Genomic DNA, 25184 nt, shown 5'->3' with positions numbered 1-25184 from the left:
AACCACACCTGCAGGAGAACTGGCCCAGGTTAAGGTGAGGGGAATACACACACACACACACACACACACACACACACACACACACATACACACATACACACACACATACACACACTTATACTCATACACAAACACACCAGATTTAACCACATTAATTGCTGTTTCTCTCCCTCCTGCCTCCCTCCCTCTCCCTCCTGCCTGCCTCCCCTCTCCCTCCCTGCCTCCCTCCCTCTCCCTCCTCCTCCCTCCCTCTCCCTCCTGCCTCCCCTCCCTCTAGGTGATTGATATGACGGGTCGAGAACAGAAGGTGTACTACAGTTACAGTCAGATGAATAACAAACACAGCGTGCCAGAGGAGGCGCCCGCTGACCGTGTCTGCACGCGAGCAGAAGACCTCTGGCTTCGCTCTCCCCGAACTGGAACACAACCTCCAACTGCTGATAGACCTGACCGAGCAGGACATTCTACAGGTAGCCTTCAACTCTGGACCCCCTGACCCTCTGATCCCCCTGACCCCCTGTCTTCTCTCTTAACACAATAAATAACATCAGTCCCCTTTCTAATCACCCACCAGACAACCCCCCCTCTGCAGACGTCTATTCACAAGACAAATGATGTTCTCATCATGTAAACCTTAAGTGTATTGATTCTCCATCTCTCTCTCTCTGTCTCTCTCTCTCTCTCTCTCTCTCTCTCACTCTCTCTCTCTCTCTCTCTGTCTCTCTCTCTGTCTCTCTCTCTCTCTCTCTCTATCTCTCTCTCTCTCTCTCTCTCTCTCTCTCTCTCTCTCTCTAGTCTGCCAGACGTCTGCAGCATGAGAGAGATGTTGTTGTCTCTCTGAGCCATGAGTCGTCTGGCCTTCAGTCGAGGCTGGGGGTGGAGCGGGACTCCATACAGAGGCTGGAGGCCGTACTGGGACTGGTGGAGCGCTTTCAGAGTGGAGAGACAGCCCCTGGGGAGGGACCCAGTCTGCAGGTACACACACACACACACACACGTGCATGCACACACTCCTTGCTGTCTGAGCCTTCTTGTCTGATGTTCTTTCTCTCTCTCTCTCTGTCTCTCTGTCTCTCTCTCTCTCTCCCCTCTCTCCCTCTCTCTCTCTCTCCCCCCCCCCTCTCTCTCTCTCTTCCCCCCCCCCCTCTCTCTCTCTCTCTCTCTCTCTCCCTCTCTCTCTCTCTCTCCTCTCTCTCTCTCTCTCTCTGTGTAGGAGTGTGCTGGTATCTTTGAGACCCTGCAGACAGAGTACTATGAGGAGTATAAGACCATGGGTCTGGGAGACCTGGCAGTGGCTGTGGTACATCCACTCATCAAAGAGAAGCTACACACCTGGAACCCTTTAAAGGTACACACACACACATGAAACCTGACTGCGGTAACAGAAATGACACTTGATACCATCTGCTTTTCTTGCTCTGTAGGACAGCTCTTATGGTTTAGAGGAGGTTGGGCAGTGGAGAGCCATCCTGGAGTCTGGACAGCTCCACTCCAGTACCCCCGACGCACACATGGACCCCTACCACAGGTACATACACACACACACACACACACACAGACATATATCCCTCTACTCTCACACACTGGACTGTGTGTGTATAATGTGTGTACCTGTGTGTGTGTGTGTGTATAATGTGTGTACCGGTATGTGTGTGTGTGCAGGCTGCTGTGGGAGGTGTGGGTCCCAGTGTTGAGGGTGTGTGTGTCAGGGTGGCAGCCCCGGATGGTCGGCGCCATGGTGGACTGTGTGGAGGTGTGGGCCCCCCTCCTCCCCCTCTGGATACTAGACCACCTGCTGGAACAACTCATCTTCCCCCGACTACAGAGAGAGGTGACACACACACACACACACACACACGTTCCTGCCCAGACCAAGAGAAACCATTTCACCACCTGAACACCCTCCGCTAAGCCCGGGTATCCCACCCCCTTTCTGATAGGTTGATTCCTGGAACCCCCTCACGGACACGGTGCCCATTCACTCCTGGCTCCACCCCTGGCTGCCTCTGCTCCAATCGAGGCTGGAGCCTCTGTACCCACCCATCCGTAGTAAACTGGCCAATGCCCTGCAGCGCTGGCACCCCAGTGACGGGTCGGCGCGCCTCATCCTGCAGCCCTGGAAGGACGTGTTCACCCCCGGCGCCTGGGAGGCCTTCATGGTCAAAAACATCATCCCTAAACTAGGTACACACACTCACACACTCACACTCACACTCACACACTTACGCACTTACACACTCACTCACACACTCACACTTACTCACTCTCTCACTCTCTCACTCTCTCTACACATTTCCCATGCCTCTGCCCTGCTCAACATGTTCTTTGTCATTGTGCTTTTACCATAGCAGTGCTAACTGTGTTCTCCCCTACCTCCCTTCTCTGTCTCCCTTTATCTCTCTCTTTCTCCCTCCCTCCCTCTCTCCTCCCCCCCTCCCTCCCTAGCTCTGTGTCTGGGGGAGTTGGTAATAAACCCTCACCAGCAGCAGATGGAGCCCTTCAACTGGGTGATGGACTGGGAGGGCATGCTGTCTCCCTCCAGCCTGGTCTCTCTGCTGGACAAACACTTCTTCCCCAAGTGGCTCCAGGTGAGTGTGTGTGTGAGTGTGAGTGTGTGTGTGTGTGTGTGAGTGTGTGAGTGTGTGAGTGTGAGAGTGTGTGAGTGTGTGAGTGTGTGAGTGTGTGAGTGTGTGAGTGTGAGTGTGAGTGTGAGTGTGAGTGTGAGTGTGAGTGTGAGTGTGTGTGTGTGTGTGTGTGTGTGTGTGTGTGTGTGTGAGTGTGGAAACCTGAGTGGAACACCAGGATGTGTCTCAGATATAGATGAGACTGGATAGTTGGCCTTATGATCAACACAGTGAGACTGGAGGAGGATAAACACCTTTCTCTGCTTACTCTCAATCTCTCAACCCATTCTCTGTGTGTGTGTGTGTGTGTGTGTGTGTGTGTGTGTGTGTGTGTGTGTGTGTGTGTGTGTGTGTGTGTGTGTGTGTGTGTGTGTGTGTGTGTGTGTGTGTGTGTAGGTGCTGTGTTCGTGGCTCAGTAACAGCCCTAACTATGAGGAGATCACCAAGTGGTATCTTGGTTGGAAGACCATGTTCAGTGACGCCATGTTGGCTCAGCCGTTCGTCAAGGACAAGTTCAACGAGGCTCTGGACATCATGAACCGAGCCGTGTCCTCAGGCATCAGTCAGTACCTTTCTAACACACACACACACGCACATCACCATCACATGAATAACACTCTGGTCATTCTTTCCCGGTGTCAGCCGTCCCTTAATCTGACCCTTGACAAGAAAAAGGTCACCTACTAAAACACAAACCACACCTCTCTCCCCCCCCCCCCCCCCCTGTGTCTTTAATCCCCCCTGTCTCCTTCCTCAGGTGGGTACATGCAGCCCGGTGCCAGGGAGAACATTGCCTACCTCACACACACAGAGAGGCGGAAGGATTTCCAGTACGAGGCGTTGCAGGAACGCAGGGACGCGGAGAGCGTGGCACAGAGGGGCATCGGCGCCAGTCTGCCCACCAACTTCAAAGACCTGATCCAGACCAAGGCAGAGGAGAACAACATCGTCTTCATGCCCCTGGTGGCCAAACGTCACGAGGGCAAACAGCTGTACACGTTTGGGCGCATCGTCATCTACATCGACAGAGGAGTGGTGTTTGTACAGGGAGAGAAGACCTGGGTCCCTACCTCACTACAGAGTCTCATAGACATGGCCAAGTGAGGAGGGACAGAGAGAGAGAGAGAGAGAGAGTGTGTGTGTGTGTGTGTGTGTGTGTGTGTGTGTGTGTCTGCGGTATATGCGGGGGAGAGAGAAAGAGAGAGAGTGTGTGTGTGTGTGTGTGTGTCGGGGGTATATGCAGGGGAGGGAGAGAGAGTGTGTGTGTGTGTGTGTGTCGGGGGTATATGCAGGGGAGGGAGAGAGAGTGTGTGTGTGTGTGTGTGTGTGTCGGGGGTATATGCAGGGGAGGGAGAGAGAGAGAGAGAGTGTGTGTGTGTGTGTGTGTCGGGGGTATATGCAGGGGAGGGAGAGAGAGAGTGAGGTCATTGTGGAGGGTGTGTAGAAAAGCAGGGCACTTACTATGTCATTGCCATTTGTTTGTTATAAGCGTATGAGAATGTCACCAGAACCATGAATAAATAAAATGTTTGACTTTCTACTTGAGACTCTGTTGTCTATATTTATTGAAAGGTTTGCAGTCAAAAATGTAAATACTTGAGAGTTGAGATGCCCTGTGTCTCGTAGAGAGAGAGGGAATGATTGAAAGAAAGTGCCATGCCAAAGGTCTGTCAGGTAAACCCGCCTGAGTGCTGCAGGTGGCGCTGTCGCGTCGGCCGGAGGCCACCACCGAAGAAGACCGCCGCTGCCGTCCCACAATGCACTGCATCTGGTGAACAGAGTGGCTCCTGAACCGTCTGAGAGATTTATCATTTAATAAACTTCATATTTTAAAGTTTCTGGTTCGTTTACGTTTTTTTTATATATCATACTGGTGAGTATCATTCTAGACATCTACCTCTTTGTATCGTCAGCATCATTTTTATTGCAGAATTTGCTAAACCTGTAGCAGCTGGCTAGCTAGCCTAGCTACCGTCGTTCCCTGTGTGTGTGTGTGTGTGTGTGTGTGTGTGTGTGTGTGTGTGTGTGTGTGTGTGTAATGAACTGTATTAATTCTGATTTATTGTGCCGTAGTGTTGTTAACGTTGTCCGGTCATGTCCGACGCTCTGAAGAAACGCAAGGCGAAGGTGATCCGCAGTGAGACGGGGACGCCGGAGGGGAAGCGCGGCCGCGGAGAGGGAGATCAGGTACTACAGCCCTGATTAAACCTCCACTACTACCACAACACATAGAGAGAGAGAGATCAGGTACTACAGCCCTGATTAAACCTTCACTACTACCACAACACATAGAGAGAGAGAGAGATCAGGTACTACAGCCCTGATTAAACCTTCACTACTACAGCCCTGCTTAAACCTTCACTACTACAGCCCTGCTTAAACCTTCACTACTACAGCCCTGCTTAAACCTTCACTACTACAGCCCTGCTTAAACCTTCACTACTACCACAACACACACAGAGAGAGAGGGAGGGAGGGAGATCAGGTACTACAGCCCTGCTTTAAACCTCCACTACTACCGCAACACAGAGAGAGAGAGAGAGAGAAGCAGGCAAACACTGCAGGGAGGAGATGTAGAAGGAGAGCCTGGCCTGGCGGAGAGGGGAGGTGGAGGAGGGCCTGGCCTGGCGGAGAGGGGAGGTGGAGGAGGGCCTGGCCTGGCGGAGAGGGGAGGTGGAGGAGGGCCTGGCCTGGCGGAGAGGGGAGGTGGAGGAGGGCCTGGCCTGGCGGAGAAGGGAGGTGGAGGAGGGCCTGGCCTGGCGGAGAGGGGAGGTGGAGGAGGGCCTGGCCTGGCGGAGAGGGGAGGTGGAGGAGGGCGAGGCAGATTAAATGTTGCTGGGTTATGATAGGTTATGATAATGATGATCACAGAGGGACTTGCGCTTTGGATGTCATTGTGTCTTATCTCTGTCTGGATGCAGGATGTGCGTGTGTACAGTGAGGAGGTGGAGCTGGATGGTCGTGACCCAGAGCAGGACTACCAGCAGTACAAACACACCTGTGAGAGTTTGGCTAAACTCATGAGTGAGATCCAGGAGCTGAAAGCCAGCGGAGCCAAGGATGGGGTGAGACACACCTGCTCTGTCCTTACAGTCTAACTAGCTGTGTGTGTTTATCCAGGTGTAACTAGCTGTCTAACTAGCTGTGTGTGTTTATCCAGGTGTAACTAGCTGTCTAACTAGCTGTCTAACTAGCTGTCTAACTAGCTGTGTGTGTTTATCCAGGTGTAACTAGCTGTCTAACTAGCTGTCTAACTAGCTGTGTGTGTTTATCCAGGTGTAACTAGCTGTCTAACTAGCTGTGTCTGTCACTAGTGTGCCGAGGTGGAGGAGAAACGCATGCAGAGCTGCATCCACTTCATGAGTCTGAAGAAATACAACCGCCTGGCTCACATGAGGCTGAAGAGAGGACGAGACCAGACATATGAGGTAACACACACACACACACGCACACTAGAATTGTGTAGAACTATTGAGGTGACCCTAACCATGCCTACGTTTTGGCTCCCTGTCTCCAGGCGAAGCAGAAAGTGGACGTGCTGCACCTGCAGCTGCAGAACCTGCTGTATGAGGTCATGCATCTGCAGAAGGAGATCAGCAAGTGTCTGGAGTTCAAGTGAGTCTCCTGCTGCAGCTTCCCGTCATCGTCTCCTCATCCTATTGAACACGGATCTGAAACGATCAACAGAATTCCTTTCCTCATCTGTCCCTCGTCCCTCTCCCCTCGTCCCTCTCCCCTCTCCCCTCGTCCCCTCTCCCCTCGTCCCCCCTCCCCTCTCCCCTCGTCCCTCGTCCCCCCTCCCCTCTCCCCCAGGTCGAAGCATGAGGAGATAGACTTGGTGAGTGAACAGGAGTTCTACCAGGAGGCCCCCTCAGACATCTCCCGTCCCCCTCTTACCAAGGATGACCCCCACCAGCTCACCCTGGCACGCCTGGACTGGGAGCTGGAGCAGAGGAAGAGGTACTCACACACACACACACACATACGCACGCACACACACGCACAATACTCAAATCCATGCACATACTCAAACACACAGAAAACACTCCCCTTTACTGTGTGTGTTTGCAGGCTGGCTGAACAGTACAAGGACTCCCAGGCCAGTAAGGAGAAGATCCAGAAGAGCATTGAGGTGAAGAAGGAGCACCTGGGAAGCCTACAGCCAGGACTCAATGCCATTATGCAGGTAAACCCACACACACACACACACACACACACACACAGCCTGTAGTCAGGACTCAACACTGCCTGTAGTCAGGACTCAACACTGCCTGTAGTCAGGACTCAACACTGACTGTAGTCAGGACTCAACACTGCCTGTAGTCAGGACTCAACACTGCCTGTAGTCAGGACTCAACACTGCCTGTAGTCAGGACTCAACACTGACTGTAGTCAGGACTCAACACTGCCTGTAGTCAGGACTCAACACTGCCTGTAGTCAGGACTCAACACTGCCTGTAGTCAGGACTCAACACTGCCTGTAGTCAGGACTCAACACTGACTGTAGTCAGGACTCAACACTGACTGTAGTCAGGACTCAACACTGCCTGTAGTCAGGACTCAACACTGCCTGTAGTCAGGACTCAACACTGCCTGTAGTCAGGACTCAACACTGACTGTAGTCAGGACTCAACACTGACTGTAGTCAGGACTCAACACTGCCTGTAGTCAGGACTCAACACTGCCTGTAGTCAGGACTCAACACTGACTGTAGTCAGGACTCAACACTGACTGTAGTCAGGACTCAACACTGCCTGTAGTCAGGACTCAACACTGCCTGTAGTCAGGACTCAACACTGCCTGTAGTCAGGACTCAACACTGACTGTAGTCAGGACTCAACACTGACTGTAGTCAGGACTCAACACTGCCTGTAGTCAGGACTCAACACTGACTGTAGTCAGGACTCAACACTGACTGTAGTCAGGACTCAACACTGCCTGTAGTCAGGACTCAACACTGCCTGTAGTCAGGACTCTCTCTCTTCCTGAACATAGTCGTTGTTTAGGAATCACCGACAGGCCGCTGTTCTGTTCTGCTTATTTGGCATGTCAGAATGTTTGTCTTTTGTAGGAGCCGTTGAGATCTACATTAGGACTACAACCCCCCCCCCCCCTCTCTATCTGCCCCCCCCAGGCATCTCTCCCAGTGCAGGAGTATCTGTCCATGCCGTTTGAACAGACTCAGAGACAGACCGAGATCGCCCGCCACCTCCCCCCCTCCCTCTACGTCCTACTGGTACAGGCCAGCGCCTATGGACAGGCCTGCGGTGAGTGTGTGTGTGTGTGTGTGTGTGTGTGTGTGTGTGTGTGTGTGTGTGTGTGTGCGTGTGTGTTTTGATTGTGTGTGCATTGGGATGCCCCTATGTCCAATCTGTTCCGTCGATAGATGCAGTAGATGTTAAGGTTGATGGTTGTGTGTGTGTGTGTGTGTGTGTGTGTGTGTGTGTGTGTGTGTTTCAGATAAGAGCCTGAGTGTGTCCATCAGTGGTGATGTGGACGAGGCCAAGGCCCTGTCTAAACCCCCAGAGGACTCCCAGGGTAAGAACTGCTTTACACCAAACAATCACAATCGCTCATTCAAGTCTTACATCTTGCAGCGATGAAATATGCCTCATTCATGTGACGGTTGGAATATAATCATTTCACTTGTAGCAAACAAATGAAAATGTTGCGTTTCAAATGATTTTTGGATCTGTTGGCACCAGTGTTGCTTTGCGACCGTTTCTCAGACTCTCAGCATCACAAATGGAATCAGCATGTCTGCATTTCTGTTCTCCTCAGACGATGAGAGTGACTCTGATGCAGAAGAGGAGCAGGAGAAAACGGTGAGTCTGGGACCTGCACTTTCCTTACGCTGCCACTAGAGGCTGATCTAACACTGCGCACGTACACACACACACACACACACACACAGACACACACACACACACACACACACACACACACACTCTACCTCAATGGGTTCGTCTCTCCTCTCCTTCCCCATATCCCACACCCATAGAAACACACACTGTCCCTCCGACCTCCGCTGCCAAACACACTCTGTCCCTCCTCCGACCTCCGCTGCCAAACACACTCTGACCCCCGCTGCCAAACACACTCTGCTGTGGCAGACCCAGAAAAGGACAACTACTGATCGCTTCCTGCATCCCTACTGGTGCCAGCCGATTGTTCTGGGAATATATATTGGGATTGTAGCTCTCACACACACACACACACACACACACACACACACACAAACAGATGGTGGCTTCATCATTAAATATTTATTTAAAAGATTCATATTTTGCTGAAGGAGAGCCCCTGTACCTCTACTGCTTTAGTCAACAACAGACCTGGTCACCTCAGCTGACCTCAGCCAGTCAAAGTCAGCTGACTCTCCTTCCTCCCCGCCCTCCTTCCTCTTCAACCTGTCCATCTTCCCTGAATGTGACGGATCTGAAGGTCTGTGGTGTGTGTCTGTTGGCCAGTTGAACAGTAGTGAACACCAGAAATGACAAATGTTGAGTTTGTGCTTGAGAGAGAATGACCTGATGACATTGTCTTTGTTTTGCTGCTTTTAACGTCCCCTAGTGTTAGAATGTGTTTTCCTGAGTGACCCTTGGAATGTGGTTTACAACCAGGGGTACCAGACCCCAAGATCTCTGTTGATGTCAGACTCCCTGGCGCCGAGCCCAACTGAGATGAGCCTTATGTCCTGGTTTCCTGTTTATTACCTACTGTAAAATCGACTGCAAACTCTTTGTTGTTGTCACTTCCCTGCCGACCGTTCTCCTGGACAGTTATGTGGTGTCACAGATCGATCTGACTAATAAATTGTCTTTATTTAACTTTCAACTTGAGTATCCAGCTTTGTCCACGCATCACTGGATATTATTCTTCAATATCAGAAACATCATCATTACACATCATATATTCTCTCTCTCTCTCTCTCTCTCCCTCTCCCTCTCTCCCTCTCTCTCCCTGTCTCTCTCTCCCCCCCCCCCCCTCTCTCTCTCTCTCTCTCTCTCTCTCTCCAGAAGAGGAGGAGGCCGACCACAGGGGGGCAGCTGGATGACAAGCGCCGGGAGATGCTGAAGAGACACCCTCTGTCCCTCTGCCTGGACCTCAAGTGTAAAGGTACACACACACACACACACACACACACACACACAAACCCCCTCTGTCCCTCTGCCTGGACCTCAACTGTAAAGGTACACACACACACACACACAACCCCTTTGTCCATCTGTATGGAGCTCTTATATGATGAGACAGACAGGAGACAGCAGGATAATGGGTTTAATGGTGGACTGCATCTCAGCTGTTCTGTCTGTTTGTCTTCACAGTCATGGCTCTAGTTTAGATGTCCTGCAGCTCTCCTCTCTCCTCTCTCCTCCTCTCCTCTCCTCTCCTCTCCAGCACTGCTCAGCCTGGCTCCCTGCTGTGAGGTAGAGCTGCTCAGCCTGGTCCCTGCTGTGAGGTAGAGCTGCTCAGCCTGGCTCCCTGCTGTGAGGTAGAGCTGTAGAAACTCTGCTCCCTGCTGTGAGGTAGAGCTGCTCAGCCTGGCTCCCTGCTGTGGGGTAGAGCTGCTCAGCCTGGCTCCCTGCTGTGAGGTAGAGCTGCTCAGCCTGGCTCCCTGCTGTGGGGTAGAGCTGCTCAGCCTGGCTCCCTGCTGTGAGGTAGAGAGGCCTGGAGAAAGGCTCCTATGATGATGTCATGAGACCCTAGTCTGCCCCCGGATGGCCATTAGTGGAACTGCTGCTGATAGGTTGGGGCGGGGGTGGGGGGGGGGATTCTGCATTGCAGGCGTAACTCTATCTGTGTGTGTGTGTGTGTGTGTGTGTGTGTGTGTGTGTGTGAAAGAGAGAGCTGGAGCTGGCAGCCTTGTTAGGCTGCAGCAGTTGTGTCCTACACTAAGCAGATTTTCATCAGCACCTCTCTTTCTCTCTTTTCTCACCCCTCTCTCTCTCTCTCTCTCTCTCTCTCTCTCTCTCTCTCTCTGCTACCCTCCCTCTATATCTCTTTTGTCCTCTTCTGCAGCTCCATGTAGTGGCTTATGGTTTACTGCAGTAGAAGATAAGAGCTAATTGTGTGTGTGTGTGTGTGTGTGTGTGTGTGTGTGTGTGTGTGTGTGTGTGTGTGTGTGTGTCATTGAGTCCTCTCTGACTGCAGAGACAGGAAGGTTACCTTCTATGACCTCTAGATGACAGCAGCCCAGTAAACTGGACAGTCATTCATGTCAGTGGGCTACAACAAGATCTCTCTCTCCTCTCTCCCTCTCTCTCTCCCTCTCTTTCTCTCTCTCTCTCTCTCTCCTCTCTGTCTCTCTCTCTGTCTCTCTCTCTCTCTCTCTCTCTCTCTCTCTCTCTCTCTGTAACATGTAACTGTAACTGTGGTGTGGTTTACAGATGGCAGTGTTCTCCACCTGCACTTCTACTACCTGATGAACCTCAACATCTTGACTGTGAAAGCCAAAGTCTCCACCGCCACCGACCTGACGACCGCCATCAGTGCAGGGTGTGTGTGTGTGTGTGTGTGTGTGTGTGTGTGTGTGTGTGTGTGTGTGTGTGTGATTGGTTGTTGGTGCCAAAGTGTGTTTGTCTGAATGGGTTTGTTAACTGTTGTCTTCTCACAGGGAGCTGTTAAACTCCGAGACGTTACTCAACTGCCTCTACGCCAACGACCAGGGACGCGAGACGCCCAACCCAGCTAACCGCTACCAGTTTGATAAAGTGGGGTAAGGATGCTAACCGCTACCAGTTTGATAAAGTGGGGTAAGGATGCTAACCGCTACCAGTTTGATAAAGTGGGGTAAGGATGCTAACCGCTACCAGTTTGATAAAGTGGGGTAAGGATGCTAACCGCTACCAGTTTGATAAAGTGGGGTAAGGATGCTAACCGCTACCAGTTTGATAAAGTGGGGTAAGGATGCTAACCGCTACCAGTTTGAGGTGGCTAAGCGTTACAAGAACCATCATTGCAGGAAATGAAGACAATGACAGGAACAGACATGAATCGAAGGCTTGTTGTTTTCTTGCAGGATCGTCTGGTTTGGAGACTATGTGACAGAGCTGGGCCACCCCTACCTGTGGGTCCAGAGTCTGGGAGGACTGCAGTTTCCCAGTGATGCCCCAGAGGTGTGTGTGTGTGGGGGGGGAAATGTTTCCTACCTGGTAAACATTTGATCTTTTACTTGTTTACTATCATGTGTTAACCCTGCTCTGTGTGTGTGTGTGTGTGTGTGTGTGTGTGTGTTTCAGGGTGTGCGTGCGGGCAGTTCTTTGAGTGCCAGTCACATGGAGAGAACCATGAAGCTGCTGAGAGGACGAGTCCAGTCACGACTGTCCCTGCACAAACAGTTCTCCTCCCTGGGTACGCACACACACACACACACACACACACCTGTCCCTGCACAAACAGACCACTGTACCATCCTACAGACCACTGTACTACCATCCTCCAGACCACTGGATCACTGAAGTCCTCCTCCTCCTCCTCCTCCTTCTTCTCCTCCTCCTCCAGAGCACAGTATTGTTCCTGTCTCCAGTGAGTGTCAGAACCTGTTCCCTGCTAAGGTCCTCTCCCGCCTGGCCCGCTGGACCACCGTCACACACCAGGAGTACACGGTAAACACACACACACACAACAGGACAATGCAGTACACAACCAAAGATAACACTTGGTATAACCATGTTTGACCATTGTATTACCTGCTATAAAAGAGAAGGTTTAATGATGTATTTTAGAGATATTTTTCTCTCTCTCTCTCTCTCTCTCTTATCTCTCTCTCTCCCCCCCAGGAGCTGGCCTTCACACGGCATGTCTCTGATGCAGGACTGGCCCGGGAGACAGATCTGTTCTTCATGGCCGTGGTGGAGAGAGGCACAGGTACAGAAACCCAACTCTTTACCTGCACCATCATCACCATCCTCTTAAAATCCTCCCCATGATGTTTCTAACCTCCCCCCCCCTCTCTCCCCCCCCCCCAGCTCGTCTCCAGGCAGCCGTGGTGTTGAACCCCCGTTACCCAGACGTCTCTCCTCTGTTCTCTCTCTCCCTCAGCTGGAAGGGCGAGCGCAGCGGACTCACAGACGACAACCTCAGAGTAAGAACACACACACACACACACACACACACACACGCACACACACACACACACGATCTGGGTATGAGATCCCTATTAGATCCATACTGCTGACTGGTCTACATGTGTCTGACCCTCCAGTTGCTGTTTTAGAACTGTACATAATCATTACTACAGACAGACTAAAGGTCCATCTGATTCACAATCTACATTTACATTTATGGCATTTAGCAGACGTCTTTATCCAAAGAGACTTACAACAAATACATTTGTTTAAGTAAGTGAATCATCTATCCATCAGTCATCATAAGATAAAGTAATCAATGCTCGGACCAGGGGCCATAGGCAGTCACAATGCTAGAAGCATTTTTCTGGTGAATCAGGCTTTTTTTTTAGCTCCCTAACTGCCCCTGTGATTGACCTGTGACCTCCCTCCCCACCAGGCCATGGAGAGTGAGGTGAACGTGTTTAAGGCGGAGCTCCAGGGGCCCCGCCCAGGCCACCAGCTGCTGACCAATCAGGTTGCCCGTCTTTGTGTCTGTCTGGACGTCTTCCTGGAGACTGACGGACAAGATGACAGCGTTGAAGGACCACGAGAGTTCCCCAGGGAGAAGATGTGTCTGCGCACCGTCAGGTACACACACACACACACACGGTACACTCACACACACACACTCACGCTACTCACACACACACACTCGCGCTACACACACTCACGCTACACACACACACACACTCACGCTACACACACGCTACACAACCCAACCACACACACTTGCGTCACGCCTCCCTCAGTCTGTGTCTCTGACAGCTTCTGTGTGTGTTTGTGTTTCAGGGGTCCAAACCGCCTGAAGCCATTCAAGTATAACCACCCCCAAGGCTTCTTCAGTCACCGCTGACCCTGGCCCTGACCACAACCACGACCCCACGTGACCCTAACCACCCCTGTTTCTACACTCTGACCCCTCTTCCTTTTTTAATACGCACCGTTCTGTCTGTGTTGATTGGACAATAAAAGCTTGTGATTGACGTTGCTCTGCTCTGCTGTGTTGAAGCTTGACTTACCTGTTGTTTTTTACCTTCTCTCCTTTTTTATCTCTGACATCCTCCCTCTCCCCACCCTCCCTCCTTCCTGCCCTCCCTCCTTCCTTTCCTCCTTCCCTCCTTTCCTCCCTCCCCCCCCTCCCTCCCTCCCCCTCTCTATAAATAGTTTTTTGCACCAGAGCTGATCATTATTATGCTGTTGTGGCTCAGCAGTTGTTTAAGCTGAGTCATTCCCACAGAGCCTGTAAGGCCAGGTAATAACACACACACACACACACAGTCCCTTCAGTGGTTCTGAAGGAAAGGAGACTAGTTAGATTTGTCAGGTGCAGTGTAAGTATCATCGTATACGGGGGGGGGGGAGTCAGAGACAACAGGGTGTGGCTGGGGGGGGGGGCGGGGGAGTCAGAGACAACAGGGTGTGGCTGGGGTCCCTGATGATCTTCCCAGCCTTCCTCTTTCACCTCTCAGAGTAGAGGTCCTGATTGGCTGGTAGTTTGCGGCCTATGATGTACTGGGCCGTTTTCACCACCTTCTGCAGAGCCTTACGGTTGAGGGCGGTGCAGCTGCCGTACCAGGTGATACAACCCGTCAGGATGTGGTGCATCTCTCTGTGGTGCATCTGGAGAAGTTTGTAAGGATCTGGGGGTCCATGCCGAACTTCCTCAGCCGCCTGAGGAAAAACAGATCACAGCGTCTTAATCACGGCGTGGGTGTGGTGTGGCCTTGTTAAGCCCTCGGAGATGTGGACACTGAGGAACATGAAGCTGCTGACTCTCCACTGCAGCCCCGCCCATGTGGATGGGGGTGTGCCCCCCCCCCCCCTTCCTCCTGAAGTCCACGATCAGCTCCTTAGTTTTACTGATGGTCATAGAGAGGTTGTTATCCTGACACCAGTCCTCATCCCTTACCTCATCCCTGTAGGCTGACTCGTCCTGGGCCTGTCAGAACAGTGTCAAGGAAAGGAGGCTGTTATTAACGTCTGGGACATGGCCGTAGTGTCGGGCTGGGCGGGATGCCAAATGGTCATTTAGGGAATGGGAAAGTGTGATTTTGAGTGTGAAATAGTGTCTCCATTCAATAATGCACATTAATTTATCAGATGTAAGGAGATCGCATTTGGCCATGAGATTTCAAGGAGAGGCCTAATGATGCCAGAAGGAAGAAACAGTTCTCAATGTCAGCGTAAGTCGAAAGTACTCTCTCTAGTGGTGAGTGGGAGTATGTATTGGTTGGAGTCTAATTTGGCTCCAATAACACCATATGCGTTCATCTATAATACAATAAATCTCTATTGTCCCTGGAGGGCTGTTCAGATATCCCCAGTCAGCAACTGCTTTTATAACATTTCTGGGATGGGATCCACACCCTGCGCTCCAGATACTCATGGGATTGATGAAATAGAAATTGCGCTTTTATATTCTGCTGTAGTTGCAATATTGTGATGGTGAATTAATTCAGCAGTGAAGTTTGTTCTACGCAACTTTCAGAGGGATCAATGTGAGTCTGATCTAAGAATAAATCATTATAAGTCTCAATCTGACATCACTGGGACAGACTTTTATTTTCTTAAAATCTTAGTCATCATGAAAAGGATGATTATCATCCACTTTGGGCTGTTCTAATCCATAGTAGCAGTTGTAGTACTCTGGCTGTGGGACCGGTGTGGAGACACAGAGAAAGGACGAGGTGAAATGAGGGAAAGGGCATGTAAGGACAGCCTGCTGAGGAAGCTCTGAGGAAGGGCAGTAGTATTTCTATCCCCTGAGTGTCGTGTCGTTTCAGGGCAGTGGAGCAGGAGGAAGAGGGGAACAGATCTGGGCGAGCAGCACGATCCCTCCACTACTCCTCCTGACTTATGGATGAGCTCAGGCTGGGGGCTGTCAGGGTAGGATCCCAGATTTGGGAGGGTGCAGAATCACTGCTCCCCTCTCCCTCTCCCTCTCCTCAGCCGCAATGCAGCATAGCACGCACACACACGCACACGCACACACACACACACACACACACAGACACACACACACACAAAATGTTTTAGAGGAGGTCCACACCCCTCTCTCCTCTCTCACCTCAACTCTGTTCCTCACACTCACAGAGAACACTCAATATGGCCCAGAACTGCTTTAATACCGTACAGTTAGCCCCCCAGTTAGCCCCCTAGTACTACTTTGCATTGCCGTTGGATACAAAACACACAGAATGCTTCCTTTCATTTGTTTTGAACCTTTATTAGTCATCAGTTTGGTGTAGCATGTTCTTAGCGGTTTATACAGTCATCATAGCACAGTCATCACTGACCTACAGCAGCAGAGCAGACCAGCGGACCAGAGGACCAGAGGACCAGAGGAGGCTGTCCTCAAACCCTCAGCACAGTCTGTCTTAGGTGCAGAACAAGCAGGTCCATAAAGTCTCTCTTTAGCCTGTTTAATACTTGTAAATATAATATACACATAAATATATCTTATATATATCTTCATAAATATACATATATAATATATTAATCTGTCACAATCTTTTATTCTTCTTGACATCTCTAACTTGGAAGGCTTGTGCAGGCACGCGGCCCTGCAGTCCCAGCCACAGGAGTTCTGTTTAAATGCACTTGTTATTAATAAGGGCAGTCGTCACATTCAGACAAAGAGTTAAGAGCATTCTGCATTCACTACAGTCATACATTAGAAGCATCATATCAGGGGTGTCAGACAGCCACACCCAGGGTTATTCGCTAGAGAATCTCTATTGCTAACATACCATCTGCCTACTCTGCTTTGGCCACCTTGAAGGCTGCTCAGGTCTTTAGTAGTAATACCCCCCCTCCCCCCTCCCTCCCTCCCTCCCTCTCACCCCGATAGTTCTTTGGCGTTCCCCGTCTCTCCTCTAGCCCTGGTACAAACTCCCTTTCTGACTCACTTCTTGGCCTTCTCCTCCTTGCTCTCCTTGGCCTCAGTGCTGGAGGACTTCTCTGCCTTCTCTGTCTTACTGTCAGCAGCTTTAGGGGCTTCCTTCTTCTCCTCTGGTTTCTTCTCCTCTTTCTTGCTCTCTGTTTTCTCAGGGGTTGCTTTAGGGGCAGGCTTTACCTCTGTCTTGTCGTCTGTTTTAGGGGAAGGTTTTTCCTCCTTCTTTGCGGGGGCAGGGCTCTCCTTGGGGGCGGGCTTGTCCTCTGCAGGCTTGGCAGGGGCGGGGGCAGCAGGTTTGGGGGTATCATCCTTCTTGGGGGTCTCCTCTTTCTTGGTCTCCTTCTTGGTGTCATCTTTGTCAGTCTTCTCCTCAGTCTTGCTCTCAGGCTCTTTAGCCTGGTTGGTCTCACTCTTGTCCTTCTCTTTGGCCTCCTGCTTCTTCTCCTCCTTTACAGGCTGGGGCTCCACTTTCTTCTCCTCCTTGACAGGCTTGGGCTCCTCTTTCTTCTCCTCCTTGGTGGGCTTGGGCTCCTCCTCTTTCTTCTCCTCCTTTACAGGCTTGGGCTCCTCCTCTTTCTTCTCCTCCTTGGTGGGCTTGGGCTCCTCCTCTTTCTTCTCCTCCTTTACGGGCTTGGGCTCCTCCTCTTTCTTCTCCTCCTTAGTGGTGTCTTTGGCAGAGGGGGCCTTCTCATGGACGGGGGACTTGGGTTCTGGGGTCTTGGGGAGTGGGGACTTGGGAGGTGGGGACTTAGATTCAGGGGATTTGCTTTGGGGGGATTTTGATGCTGGTGATTTGGATGGAGGGGATTTGGTGGCTGGGGACTTGGGCTGAGGAGTTTTGGGGGGAGACTTGGACTGAGGAGACTTAGAGGGGGGGGAAGCAGCCTTCGCAGGTGACTTAGACTTCTCTTCCTCCTCTTCTTCCTCACCGGCTTCTTCACCGGCCTCTTCCTCATCTCCCTTCTCATCCCCTCCCTCCTCTTTCTCCTCCTCACCCCCTTCCTCTTTTTCTTCTTCCTCTGCTTTGGTCTCTCCATCCTCTTCCTCTTCTCCCTCCTCCTCTGCCTCCTTCTCTCCCTCTCCCTCTCCCTCTCCCTCCTCTTCATCTCCCTCTGCCTCCTCTGTCACCTCAGTGACCTGAGTCTCGTCTGTCTGTTCCTCCAGTATGACGGTCTCAGAGATCTCCTCTCCCTTCAGCTTGGGGTAGGAGTAGGAGTAGGAGTACCCAGACCCAGACACACGAGTCTCCTCTCCCTCCAGCAACTTCCTGCTCAGGAGACAAACACAGGAAGTACACCGTCAGTGGATGGAACACTATCCTCTATTTGACACATGACTTTGAGTGTGATCAATGAAACAGATGTATTCAATGTGCTGGTATCAACTACTGTAATGTGAGTGAATTGTTTAGCATGCTTGATAAACCCAGAGGGGATATTACAGTGTAGCATATGATCCAATCAACGTCAGACCCAGTGTCTGAAGCATTTGCAGCCTCTAGCGCCGCCCCACCTGTAGGCAGCGATCTCAATGTCCAGAGCCATCTTCACATTCAGGAGCTCCTGGTAATCTCTCAGCTGACTGGCCATCTCCCACTTAGTGCTCTTCAACTCATTGTCCAACTGGAGGATGGTCTCCTGGAAGATCACACACACACACACACACACACACACACACACACACACACACACACAATGTTAGTTTGAGTAGGTGTTCTGGATGTTACACTGTATTTTCAAGATTTCAGCGAGCAATTGCTGTCTGTGTGTACAGAGGGAGGAAGACAAGATAAGAGAGAGAGAGAGAGAAAGAGAGAGAGAGAGAGAAAGAGAACACAGACAGAGAGAGAGAGAGAGAGAGAGAGAGAAAGAGAGAGAGAGAGAGAGGGAGAGAGAGAGGGAGAGAAAGAGAACACAGACAGAGAGAGAGAGAGAGAGAAAGAGAGAGAGAGAGACAGAGAGAGAGAGAGAAAGAGAGAGAGAGACAGAGAGAGAGAGACAGAGAGAGAACTAAACACTGATGAAGACAAGGAATGAGAAAGTGCACAATGAACACACTTTTTGTGTGTTTCCTCTATTGGAGGGAGGGTGGGAGGGAAGGAGAGAAGGAGGGAGGGAGGGAGGGAGGGAGGGAGGGAGGGAGGGAGGGAGAGAGATGAGAGGGTGTGTGTCCGTGCCTGTAGAGAGTTCAGGTCTCCATGGTGTCTGTCCTCACTATCCATGCGTTGCCTCTCCAGCGAGTCCTTGGTCCCTCTGAGAGTCTCCAGCTCCACGGTGCGACTCTGCAGCTGACGGCGGTACTCTCCTATCTCCTCCTGGGCTCCGCGGATCGCATCAGTGTTCCCCCGGGCCGCGTCTGACAACCGATCCATACGCACTACGGGGAGGGTCACAGAGACACAGACAGGGTTGACACGATGACAGAGATCAGTCAAGCTGGCAGCCATTTTGTTCCTGAACACATTGGCATCATCAACCTTCATCCTGGCTGAAGGTGACAGCCAGCAGACTGTCTCTCACGCAGCAGCAGGAAGTGACCTTGGCAGCAGCGGTATCCTGCCAGCCAGAGGTCTGACTCAGCGATACCCGTCCTCTCTGCAGACCAGAGGGCGTTACACACTGCAAGGCCATCCTGAAGCACTCTGTGCTGGCTCAGATATTTCACCTTTCATACTGTCCTTTCCAGCACTGTTACAGCAACTATGGTGGGTGCATAACCTGACCAGCCCAGCCCAGCCCAGCCCAGCCCAGCTCAGCTCAGCCCAGCCCAGCCCAGCCCAGCCCAGCCCAGCCCAGCTCAGCTCAGCCCAGCCCAGCCCAGCCCAGCCCAGCCCAGCCCAGCCCAGCCCAGCCCAGCCCAGCCCAGCTCAGCTTGCTTAGGCCCTGTAGTTTAATCAGGGTTTCTCCACTTGTTTCTAACACCAATGGTGAGGCACATGTTTCTAACACCAATGGTGAGGCACATGGGCATTGATATGAGTGTTGATGAAAACCGTGGTCAGGTCCTTCCAAGCACAGTCATGTGGTTTAGGACACTTAGCCTCGCACAGCCTACAAAATGTATTGTTTTATTGTTCTATTTTGTACATTTGTAAATTTGTTATTGCTATTTTGTTCATATTTTTGCTATTTTGTAAAAAGAAAATTCAATATTTGCTATTTGTTTTTTATGTCCCATGCACCAACCTCACCAAGTCAATTGTATGTGCAAATATACTACCAAATAAAATAATTCTGATTCTGATTCTGATTCTGACACTTGTTGAGCAGATGTGGTTCCATCTCCACAGGAATCCTGATTAGTCTGAAAAAGAGAAGCAGCCTTTGGCCTTTTGGGTGGGTTATATATGCAATATGTGATTATGAACATGCTTTTTGAATAAAGGTTATAATCAACATCTGATTATTAACTTACACAAAACTATTATTCTCCTTTCAAACTATTCTTCCTGTTCATCCTTTGAGATGTATGTGAATCAGGATTAGGGCTGAAATAGTCATTTGACTATTTCCTAAAACCTATACAATCCCTCCTCCGCCTGCTACTGCGAGGCCAACTGCTGCTGTCCTCATCTGACCCCAGCTCGCTGTCCTGGAGCTGATCAGGGACCGACAGGCTGCAGTCACACAGAACCTGAGGCAGGTGACTTTGATAGAGCAGAAGTTCGATCTGAAGACTGAAATGCGACACAGACCACAAAATCGCTGAGTCAAGGTTCCCTGCGGCAAGGATGGATGGAACAGGTGAAAACGAGCCTACACGACCAAACGAACCTCCCTGTGGACCATCCCAACAGTAACGTGACGGTGCACTTTCAGCGGGCAGTTTAAGGACGTCTCCAGATTTTCAGAGTAGCCTACGGTTTTTCCTGTCCAAGATAATGATCTGATTCATTCATCTGTTTCACCAGATAACTCTCATTCAAATTAAAATCATATGATTTAAGAAGCATGACATAAACTATTCAAATGAGATGGTCTAATCTCGGTGTAGCCTTGGATCATGCGCTGAATAGGCCAATACAGTGAAGTGTTAAGGTGTTTGTTATATCCACACAAAGTAGTCGGCCCTCCACAGGCTAAAAGTAGGCTACAACAACACACCGACCAGTGCCCGGCTAGAACAGCTTCATAGTTGGCCTATCATTGTGATAAAAACAAGACAAACTAACCTACTTTCTAACCTACGAACTCCACTTCAGTGCAGTACCATGGACAGGGACCGCTGTCAGATCCTTCCATCAACGCGCTGCGACAACAGTCGGTGGAAATGTAACTTGTAACATAAACCCTGTTTAATAAAGTGAACCTCTGCAGCCTGAATACAGGAGAGAGTTCTGTCTCTTACCTTTGAACCATTCCTCCGCCTGCGTCGCGCTCTTCGTCGCGTGGCCGTCCAGCTGCGCGCGGATCTCCCGCAGAGCGCTCGTGACGTCCGCCTTGACCGAGTCTCGCACGTCGAAGCTCACCTGCGCGCCCTGGATCTGCGCGAGGAGCTCCGCCACCTCCTCCTCGTGATTCTTTTTCAGGAACTCACAGTCCTCCTCCAGCGCCCGCAGCTTCTTGTCGAGCTCCAGCCGAGCGAGCCCCGACTCATCCACGTACTTGTTCATGGCGCGCGCAGCGGCCTCCAGCTCTTCCCGGTTGCGTGCCTCGTCCTCGAGCCTCGCCCGCACCTGCTGGATGTCCTCCTCCAGACGTTCATGCTCCAGCAGCGCGCTCGACTTCTCTCCGGTCAGTTGTTGGACGAGCCCCCGCAGGTCGCCCAGCTCACGCTCATAGTGCTCTCCCACCGACGCGCGTCCCGCCTGGCTCTGACGCAGCGCTGCCGCTTCTGCTTCTAAGTTCCTGTTGTGCAGCTCCAGGTTGCGCACCTTATCGATGTAACCAGCGAAACGGTCGTTTAAAGCCTGAAGAATCTCCTTCTCGTTTCTCCTCACCATGTCCCCGTTAAAGCTCTCTAGGCTGTCGGCGGAGGACGGCTGGCTGTAGGTCAGGCGGCGGCGCTGGGTCTGAGTCCAGGGCTGGGAGTGGAAGCCACTGGAGGAGGAGAGGGAGGCGGGCCGACCCTTGCGGTAGGCAGGCGGGCCGTAGAGGTGGTGGTCCAACGGGAAGCTCATCTCTGCCGAGGTCGGATGAGGAACACTGAATGCGGCAGGAGGGAGAGAGTTGGGCTTTTATAAGATGGGAGGAGGAAACTCACTACTCAGCACGGAGACACACTCTTTCCTTAAAGAGACAACCTCTCCCATATATGCGTCATCACGCAGACCTGCACAGCCTAACTCCGGCTGCCTAAGCACAGAGGCGAAGAGCACCACAGTATGGCGTGGTTCTGTGCCGTACTGTATTGGAGTTCAGTCTGCACGGGTAGCACGCTGCCGGTCAGCACCAGAGTCCCTGTCCTCTGAAGGCCTAATGGGAGAGCCTTGCACCTCCTTACCGGACACAGACACCTATGCAACAAAGCCTGAATATGAAGAGACTAGATTAGTCTACAAAACAACAGAAGAAATGATGCCGCAAAAGTGGCTAGTTTTACGTTGTTACTTTGTTATACGGTAGCAAATGAAATCATTTTGACATGTATGAATAGTTTATGTAATGAGTTTAGAGGTTTGACGGACCTCAGATCTGCTGGCCATCTGAAATTGTCACTGTCTCTGTCCCTGTATTAAATGCATGACAGTGCAGTTTGTGTGTGTGTATGTGTGTGTGTGTGTGTGTGTGTGTGTGTGTGTGTGTGTGCGTGTGTGTGCGTGTGCGTGCGTGCGTGTGAGTGTGTGTGTGTGTGTGTGTCTGTGCACGCGCATTCTATACGTTCTGCTGATGCATGGCATGGTTACTGCTGCAGTGTGAGTCTGCAGATCCACTCCAGGCCACCTGGGACCAACACCTGGCCCACTGTCAGAACCTCAGCAGATCTCACACACACACACACACACACACACACACACACACACACACACACACACACACACACACACACACACACACCACGCACGCACGCACACACCATGCACACACACACACACACACACACACTCTCACACTCACACACACACACACACACACACACACACACACACACACACACACACCTTCAATCACGATTGAGCATTCATTATAGAAGCACACTATTTCGGTCAGATCCTTGTCATAGTCAGCTGATCTGGAGGGGTATGTCTGAGGGGAGGCTGATTCTATCTCAGCAGCACCTATTGATTACACACACACTCTCCCTCATATGCATGCACGCACACACAGACACACACACACACACACACACACACACACACACATAGCAGGCAGTGATCTGTGGAGTCTGGCAGTGGGGGGTCAGTGAATCCAACTGGGCGCGCACACACACACACACACACACACACACACACACACACACACACACACACAGCAATCTATTCGAGGGCATATGGGTTCACATTCAGGCTTGAGGATGCAGATTGTAGGAACAAGGAACAGCTCAGAACTATACAGAATATAACCCAGTATCCTGGAACTGTTAACCCAATGACACACAGTAGTGAAGCATGGGCGGCGGTGTGGCCGAAGAACACACATCAGAACCACGGACAGCTTCACTCATTACACTTCAGCACCATTCAGAACCAGCATCACACTGCCAGTATCACGTCCTCCTCACAGGCTGGAACTCAGTCTCCATCTTGGCTCCTCTGTGTTGACAACCCAAGTGATTCAATTCAGTGGCGCGAGTGTTTCAATGTGAGCAGTTTACCAATTCAGCTCCTGCTAGCCAAGGACAAGGCTGTAGCACTGCTCACTCAGAACACCTGCGCTTTCTCACTGAGCAACACACCTGCAAGGTTCTCCTTTCATCCCAGAGGCATGAGGGAGCACCTTACCACCTTACCACCTTACCACCTTACCACCTTACCACCCTGTAACTCATGTTAGTGGAGCCGCTGGAAGGACACGGTCAGAACGTGTCTCCCTGTGGTTTTAGGTCCTTCAAAGACACACTCACATCTCAGACAGACTGAGAGAGGGAGGGTTCAGGCCAGAAATAACACACCCAACAATATATACACCCCAGCCCCAGTCATCCACTTCATCCATTATGGATGAGGCCACAGCGAGCAGACCGGAGGCAATTGAGCCCAAATGGAAGGGCAGAGGCAGAGGCAGGACAGAGGCAGAGACAGGACAGAGGCAGAGACAGAGACAGAGGCAGAGACAGAGACAGAGACAGAGACAGAGACAGAGACAGAGACAGAGACAGAGACAGAGGCAGAGGCAGAGGCAGAGGCAGAGACAGAGGCAGAGACAGAGACAGAGACAGAGGCAGAGACAGAGACAGAGGCAGGACAGAGGCAGGACAGAGACAGAGGCAGAGACAGAGACAGAGGCAGGACAGAGGCAGAGGCAGAGACAGAGGCAGAGACAGAGGCAGGACAGAGGCAGAGTGATGGTGATTTGTTGATGAGATTTTTGCATTTTAGCTCATTTTAAGAGTGTCATGGGTCATGGTGCATCCTTTGTGTGCAAAGGGTCTGAATACTTATGTATATGTGGTATTGGTATTTCTGTATTACAATTTTAATAAATTTACAGAAATTTCTAAAAACTTGTTTTCGCTTTGTCATTCTGGGGTATTGTGTGTGTATTGATGGCAAATTCTTTTCATTTAATCCATTTGAAATTGAGAAAAGTGAAGGGGTCTGAATACTTGCCGAAGGCACTAAAACATTCTGTCGTCTCAAAAAAATAATCAAAACTTGATCACCAAAAAAAACAAAAAACAAAGAAAGAGACGAACATCAGAATGATTGAGTTGGTACTGCTGCCACACTGGGTTCAACGAGTCCATCTCCTCACAGAGAGGGGAGGGAGGGAGGGAGGGAGGGAGGGAGGGAGGGAGGGAGGGAGGGAGGGAGGGAGGGGGGAGGGAGGCAGGGAGGGAGGCAGGGAGGGAGGGAGGCAGGGAGGGAGGGAGGGAGGGAGGGAGGCAGGGAGGGAGGGAGGGAGGGAGGCAAGCTGGGGTGGGTAGGAAGGGGGGGGGTTACAGTGAGGATTTGGAGCATCCCTTGTCTCTCATGGTGATAGGAAGACTTGTCTGTGATCTGAGCAGGTGCAAGAGGAGGAGGAGGAGGAGGAGGAGGGCGTGGGGGATGAAAAGAGGAGGAGGCGGGGGGAGGAAGGGAGGGCGGGGGGGGGAAGGGAGGGTGGGGAGGGAGGGAGGCAGGGAGGGAGGGAGGGAGGGGGGGGGGGAGGGAGGGAGGGAGGGAGGCAGGGAGGGAGGGAGGGAGGGAGGCAAGCTGGAGTGGATAGGAAGGGGGGGGGTTACAGTGAGGATTTGGAGCATCCCTTGTCTCTCATGGTGATATGAAGACTTGTCTGTGATCTGAGCAGGTGCAAGAGGAGGAGGAGGAGGAGGAGGGCGTGGGGGATGAAAAGAGGAGGAGGCGGGGGGAGGAAGGGAGGGCGGGGGGGGGGGAAAGGGAGGGTGGGGAGGAAAGGTGAGAAGTCACCTTGGGCGGACAAAGTGGTCCTGGCAAGCTCACGGGTGACTCAGCTG

The 25184-nt window shown here is 51.6% G+C and overlaps 3 protein-coding genes across 3 annotated transcripts in view; 2 read left to right on the top strand and 1 right to left on the bottom strand.

Moving 5' to 3' along the window:
- Window positions 1–3895, top strand: part of LOC310807532 (uncharacterized protein) — a 14437-nt gene extending 10542 nt beyond the window's left edge. The window contains 11 exon segments of the mRNA XM_083674031.1: window positions 6–34; window positions 278–360; window positions 362–470; window positions 796–975; window positions 1214–1348; window positions 1425–1528; window positions 1663–1831; window positions 1941–2184; window positions 2446–2588; window positions 3021–3186; window positions 3382–3895. Coding sequence (XP_083530157.1) covers window positions 6–34; window positions 278–360; window positions 362–470; window positions 796–975; window positions 1214–1348; window positions 1425–1528; window positions 1663–1831; window positions 1941–2184; window positions 2446–2588; window positions 3021–3186; window positions 3382–3728 — 1709 coding nt within the window. The 3' untranslated portion in view covers window positions 3729–3895.
- Window positions 3896–4389: 494 nt separating this feature from the next.
- Window positions 4390–13724, top strand: thoc5 (THO complex 5). Its single transcript, XM_083673168.1, has 20 exons — window positions 4390–4497; window positions 4698–4811; window positions 5546–5689; window positions 5939–6052; window positions 6142–6239; window positions 6438–6584; window positions 6696–6810; window positions 7759–7891; window positions 8085–8162; window positions 8406–8449; window positions 9644–9743; window positions 11015–11123; window positions 11242–11343; window positions 11647–11743; window positions 11867–11978; window positions 12129–12232; window positions 12407–12494; window positions 12596–12711; window positions 13134–13324; window positions 13526–13724. Exons 2-20 carry the CDS (start codon window positions 4719–4721, stop codon window positions 13587–13589), a joined length of 2049 nt encoding a protein of 682 aa, XP_083529294.1. The 5' UTR covers window positions 4390–4497; window positions 4698–4718; the 3' UTR covers window positions 13590–13724.
- Window positions 13725–16640: 2916 nt separating this feature from the next.
- Window positions 16641–21750, bottom strand: LOC310807531 (uncharacterized protein; the record flags this gene model as incomplete). Its single annotated transcript, XM_083674030.1, has 5 exons — window positions 16641–17178; window positions 17227–17898; window positions 18144–18268; window positions 18808–19007; window positions 20979–21750. The coding sequence occupies 5 exons, from the start codon at window positions 21748–21750 to the stop codon at window positions 16641–16643; spliced, it is 2307 nt and encodes a 768-aa protein (XP_083530156.1).
- Between the last annotated feature and the right edge of the window lie 3434 nt (window positions 21751–25184).

This window comes from Argentina silus, assembly GCF_951799395.1.
Source record: "Argentina silus genome assembly, chromosome: 7".
Classification (NCBI taxonomy): domain Eukaryota; kingdom Metazoa; phylum Chordata; class Actinopteri; order Argentiniformes; family Argentinidae; genus Argentina; species Argentina silus.
This window is presented reverse-complemented; position numbering and strand designations above follow the sequence as displayed.